The following is a 5,682-nucleotide window of genomic DNA, read 5'->3' on the forward strand; positions in this document are numbered from 1 at the left end:
TGCATCGTGCTTCACCTTCCTTGTAATGTCCGGACGAGGGATTTTCCCATCTATATCAGTAGACTCATGCGGCCTCCTTCGGGAGGTGGAACACTTCTACATCGTTGTGCGAATTTCCATAAAGCACTTCACATTGTGATGGTCATAAGCCGGGGAATATCACTAGTCGCTTGGGTGTAGATGCATCTGAACAGCGGCAGCTCAGGACCTAATGAGGCAGTGACTAGGGGGGAACGACCGAGAGGTTAGGTTTAGGTGTGTAAAGAATTGGGTTGGGCTTGGACCAAGCTAAAGGTATATGGGCTTTACCTTTTTCAAATTGGCTGGATATAGGTAAAATACACGTGGAAATTTCCGTCTCCCTACATGTTCCACGCGGGAAGGGGACCATATGTTTTACTTCCGTTTCCGTTCCGCAAAACCCTTTTTCAGTTTCTATAATTTTCTCCGTTTCCGCTTTTTGCTGAACTACAGAGTAAATTCCACATCGTGCTCATCTCTTTTTTAATGATACCTATATTTTTAGAGTTTGCTCATCCCTATCCTTTTTCTTTTGAAGAACACTTGCTCATCTCTTCAATTTTATTTTTATTTTTTTGTGTTGAGAGACGCTCATCCCTCTATCCGCGGCGCTGTCGTAATGCGGGTTATTAATGCGGATCGTTTGACTGGGCCTCGAGATATTGCTAGGCCCAGCCCATCAGGGTGAAGGAAACCGACTCCGGGTCGAATTCCAATCCACCAACCCTGCGGTTGCCAAACTCGTACGGCTCCAGGTCGAACTCGGATTTGAGGAGATCAACAGTAGTAATCCAGGCGGAGTTGGCGTAGTTCGTACGTCTGGATGCCGAGGCGAACTCGGACTATCAGGCTTAAACGCGTCCTCGCCGGTGCTAATATATAGCCTTGACTTTCCTCCGAAATCCCCAGCCATTCTTTCCTCCCTCCCTCCCTCCCTTCATAATTCTCGCCCCGCCCAACAAATCGCCATGGCTCCAATCCGACGCGCCGCGCAGCGGCCGGACTTCGCGTCCCACCCTTCTGACCTCGAGCTCATCAGCACGTACCTCATCCCCTGGGTCAGCACCGGCGAGCGCCCCTGGAAGTTCGTCCACGAGGCCGATGTCTACGCCGCCACGCCGCAGGACCTCGCCCGCGCCTACGCCCCGGCCACGGCCAGCGACGGCCAGGAGAGCTGGTACTTCTTCACGTCCCTGCGGGCCAAGAGCCGCCGCGGCCAGCGCAAGGCCCGCACCGTCGGATCCGGGGACCACGGCTGCTGGCACTCGGAGCGCGCCGCCAAGCCCCTCTTCGCCGGCATCGGCCACAGCCGCCAGATCGGGTACCGCCAGGCCTTCTCCTTCGCGACCAAGGAGGACGGCCGCCTGGTCCGCTCGGGGTGGCTCATGGCCGAGATCGGCCTCAACCCCGACGCCTCCGCGGAGGAGGAGCTCGTCCTCTGCAAGGTGTATCGGAGCCCGCGCGTCGGGACAGGCCAGAGATCTACGGCGCCGGCCGCTACCGGAGTTGGACCCGTCAGGATTGGAAGGGGAAAGGCGAGCGAGGAGGACTCTACCTCGTCTGAAGAGGGGACGCCAAGGGCTGCTGGGCCCGGCTGCTATTCGGCCCAGCAGCCCGCTCGAGTCTCCGCGTCCACTTCAGGTACCCTGTCCATGGAGGAGTCCGACTCCGAGCAGGGTTCGACCAGCCGAGGCGGCGGAGTGATTGGCACGTCGCCGTCCGCCACTCCGCCTCGGGTTCCCCGTTCCAAGGCCCTTCGAGCTGCTCAGCTTCCCCGGATCCCGACGGTTCCCGCGGCGCAGCGCCCGGACTTCGCTTCTCACCCTTCGGACCAAGTGCTGATCAAGTCCTACCTCACCCCGCGTGTCGCCTCCGGCCAACACCCGTGCCAGTTCACGCACGATGTCGACGTCTACACCGCCAGCCCGGGCGCCCTCACCAGGAAGTACTCCCCGACGATGGCAAGCGACGGCGAGAAGGCCTGGTACTTCTTCACCCTCCTGCCGGCCAAGAGCGCCCACGGCCAGCGGCGGCCGCGCACGGTGGGCACCGGGGAGGGGTGCTGGCACTCGGAGGCCGGCGTGAAGCCTGTTCTCGACGGCGACCATCCGATCGGATGGCGACAGTTCTTCTCCTTCATGACCAAGGAGGAAGGCCAGCGTGTCCGGAGCATCCGGTCGGGATGGATCATGGTTGAGATCGGCCTCGACCATGGCAAAGAAGAAGGCCCCTCGGACGAGCTCGTCCTGTGCAAGGTGTACCGCAGCCCGCGCGCCGGCCCGGTGGAACCCCCAGCGGCGGCTGGACGAAAGAGGAAATCCGGCGACAACTACTCTGGCCCAGCGGCGCCCGTGCTGACGCTGGGGCCCGCGGCCGGTGCCAGGAATTCTACGGCGGCGTCGGCATCTTCCTCCGGGCACAAGAAGAGGAAGACCCACAGCAGGAACTCCAGTCCCGTGCTGAGGACCGCGCGCGGCGTCCTGAAGTTGACGAGGCCGGTGACGTCTGGGCGCAACAAGAACACCAGCGCGGACCGATGCGCTCGCTGTGGGATGGAGCCAGCGTTGTCGCGCCGCGGAACGCCCGATGCTGCTGCCGAGGAGGAAGACGGCTCGGAGACGGATCTTGACGAGGACGACCCAATGACCGGCGAGTCCGGTGCACCCCATTGCCACAAAGCAGGTGAATCTTCAGGACGCGCCAGACCGTTCTACCAGTTCAAGATTTGACAACTAGATAGATGATCCCCAGTTTTCTCCTGAAACATGCTTTCCCAGCGAATTTTGTATCCACCACCAGGGGAGGGGATAGGTTTAAGTAGGGGGGAAATCCCATGGTTCTGCCTGCAATTTACTCTTCGTTCTTGGTATGCACATCGGATTAGGTACATATAGGCATTTTGGTTTTGTCAAATTGTTGTACTTCTTGGCGTATAAAGAAATCGTTCAGCAACTTGATCAGATTGTACATTAGCAGTTTTCTCAATCGCAAATAAATTGTTCAACAATGTAGCAGTTTTCTTCGATCAGAACAGAGCATTGCATTGACAGTAGCCAATATAAAGTTTTTGGCAATTGGATAATTGCAAGAGAGCATAATACGTAGTGCAACACTTGAATATACATATGAAATAATACTTGTGGAAAGCTTGCATTCAGGAAGTGCAGTGCTTCCTCACATAAGTTTCCAAGTGAAAATACGGCGACCACAATTGCAATACCTCGACAGACCACATTACAGACATTTGACCCACAGGTCTAAGAAACACGTGTAACTACACTAACATTTGGGATATTTGAGGTACTACTTGACATGAATAATTTAGACCAACAACATCATCGCAACTTAGCTCGGTTCATTTTCTTTACTCCGGAAGGTCAATCTTATTTGTTCTGACCTGTCTGCTCTAGGGATCTTGGAGCTGCAGGCAGATGGACACATCTCAGTTCAGAGCATGTTTGTAATACAAAGTTTTCCCTAATGATATAATCTACACAAACCTAATGCTGAGGTATAAATGTTCAACAGTCTGTGTTGGTAGCTGATGGTGAAAGTACATTATAAGTTGAAGTTTCAGGTTCTAACATATCCCAGGTTTCTGTCAGCCAACAGTTTATTATCATATCAGCCAAGGTTTCTGTCACTTATGGAGTTATGGTAGCCAAGAGAAACTTTGTGCATACAAGTGTTTTACCAGCCATAATATTCTAATTTAGGTTCCACTATCATCAATCACTATACATTTTTATTTTTATGTGTACAGGATTGACACTAGTGGAAATAAATCATATGCAACACAATGGGAAACACAAATACAAGTACTGTTCCATATGGTAAAAACTATGCAACTCAATGGGAAACACAAATACAAGTACTGTTCCATATGGTAAAAACTGCAAATACCTATTCCAGCTGCATCAGATCCTCTCATGATTTTCAGTTTCCTGCATATTGTGGTAAACAAACTGCAAGGAAGAATTTAAGGTCAGGAATAATTGGAACTGTTAGAACTTGACTTCCATAGCCAACACATGTATGAAAGCTAAGGCAATATGACATGGAAATCAATTTCGAAAATTCACCAACAACACTTAAGTAGATTCCAGTAGCCAATTTAACATCAAGGCCACATGCATGATTTTTCACTAAAAGAAGGTAAGAGGTCGGCGCATATAAATCTATATCTCAAAACTATCTTTTCAAAGATGAGAAAAAAAGTTCATGAATCCTAAATCAACATTTTTTTATTAGCAGCATATTAATAAATCTAAGCTTTCTATCCAGTGCTTGTAGGCCAGTGAAGATCCATGTGAGATTGCCTCAAATGTTTGCAAATGGCTACATAATCCGGATTGTTAATTTGGCAAACAATGGGCCTCGTACTCGAGGTTTCAGAGAGAAACAGCAACCGAGATTGAGCATCATAGATATAGCCCAATTGTGGACAGCCTGGCAGATTCGTTGCTTTCTTTCAGGGGGAAAGGAAATATAACGGAAGCTTGTTCTACGGTTAGTCTTCTTTTCCTCAAGGATGGATACAATTTTCAGTATGGGGAGAGTTGGTGACTATTAGTGCGATCAGAGATTATGAGGCAATACATGTAGATGGGAAAAAACAGTGGAGCCCTAATATCTCCCAGATAGTAAATCAATCATGATCATAGTATTTTCATAATGAGCCTCAGACCAACCTAGCAACAAGTGAATCTTAAGTACTCCTAGTAGTTCCATCTGCAATAGAGATTGAAGTTCGACGAGATTTGTATTTAAGACAGTCAAAGATATTCTGGGATTACTCCTTGAACTGGCTTCCACAGTAAATAGGAGTAGCAATTAAAAGAGCTTACTCCCATGGAAGATCACCGACAAGCATCCAGTCAGCGTCCTTGTCTTCGTATGTAAGGACGTACTCTTGATCTTGGAGGGAATCAACATTTGAGCGATTAGTGAGCCTGTCCTTGGTTGATGGTTTGCGCAGCGAGCTTTGACCTTTAGAATCAGAGATGGATGTTATTACTCAGAGATGGAGTAGTAAATTTACTCTTCCAACGTCCAGGCTTTAGCAAGTTGGCAAAGATGGAAACTACTACTAGTGGAACTGAACACCCAGGTAATAGTACCGCTGGATACGTTCAAACGCAAAGATGGAAACTACTACTACTAGTAGTAGAAGTGAACACTAACCAGTGATGAAGCAGCTGAACATCTTCTGAAGCGCCATGGAGAGATCCTCGTAGCTGGAATACATCTTGAGGTCCACCTTCCTGAGGTACGGGGCGCCATCCATGCTCACCTTGACATAGTGTGGCGCGCCGTCGTCTCCCGCCTTGGCCTTGGAGGCGCTCGCCGCCAGCGTGTTCTTCCGGTAGTTGCGCACGGGCGGCCATCCCACGACCTGCGCCCTGGGCAAGAGGAGGAAGGCCCCGTCGATCAGCAGCGGCCAGCCAACAGCGCGTCCAGTTTCAGAGGCGAATGGAATGGAATCGAATCTTACTTGGCGGCCGGCGGGGCGGCGGAGGGCGGCTTGTCCTCGGCCCTGGCGGCGGCGGAGCACCCGCGGCGGGGGGAGGCGTCGGGGAAGGCGCGCTTGGAGGCGGCCTTGTGGGGGGCGGGGCCGAGGGTGAGCGCCGGCGCGACGTCGTCCGCGGGGCCGTCGCGGTC

The 5,682-nt window shown here is 51.8% G+C and overlaps 2 protein-coding genes across 2 annotated transcripts in view; one reads left to right on the forward strand and one right to left on the reverse strand.

Moving 5' to 3' along the window:
• Nucleotides 1–828: 828 nt before the first annotated feature.
• LOC119268831 lies at nt 829–2,990 on the forward strand. The gene has a single exon (XM_037550538.1). The coding sequence runs from the start codon at nt 990–992 to the stop codon at nt 2,748–2,750; it is 1,761 nt and encodes a 586-aa protein (XP_037406435.1). The 5' UTR covers nt 829–989; the 3' UTR covers nt 2,751–2,990.
• Nucleotides 2,991–3,078: 88 nt separating this feature from the next.
• The window catches only part of LOC119272484 (auxin-responsive protein IAA5-like), a 2,955-nt gene continuing 351 nt past the window's right edge, over nt 3,079–5,682 (reverse strand). The window contains exons 2-6 of the mRNA XM_037553964.1: nt 5,516–5,682; nt 5,206–5,423; nt 4,869–5,010; nt 3,925–3,986; nt 3,079–3,442 (exon numbers count right to left, since the gene is read on the reverse strand). Coding sequence (XP_037409861.1) covers nt 3,405–3,442; nt 3,925–3,986; nt 4,869–5,010; nt 5,206–5,423; nt 5,516–5,682 — 627 coding nt within the window. The 3' untranslated portion in view covers nt 3,079–3,404. The remainder of the gene's footprint in view (nt 3,443–3,924; nt 3,987–4,868; nt 5,011–5,205; nt 5,424–5,515) is intronic.

Source organism: Triticum dicoccoides, chromosome 3A (assembly GCF_002162155.2).
Source record: "Triticum dicoccoides isolate Atlit2015 ecotype Zavitan chromosome 3A, WEW_v2.0, whole genome shotgun sequence".
Lineage (NCBI taxonomy): Eukaryota > Viridiplantae > Streptophyta > Magnoliopsida > Poales > Poaceae > Triticum > Triticum dicoccoides.

Excerpts from the sequence above, each read along its gene's own strand:
- LOC119268831 (XM_037550538.1), top strand. The coding sequence starts at position 990 with ATGGCTCCAATCCGACGCGCCGCGCAGCGGCCGGACTTCGCGTCCCAC.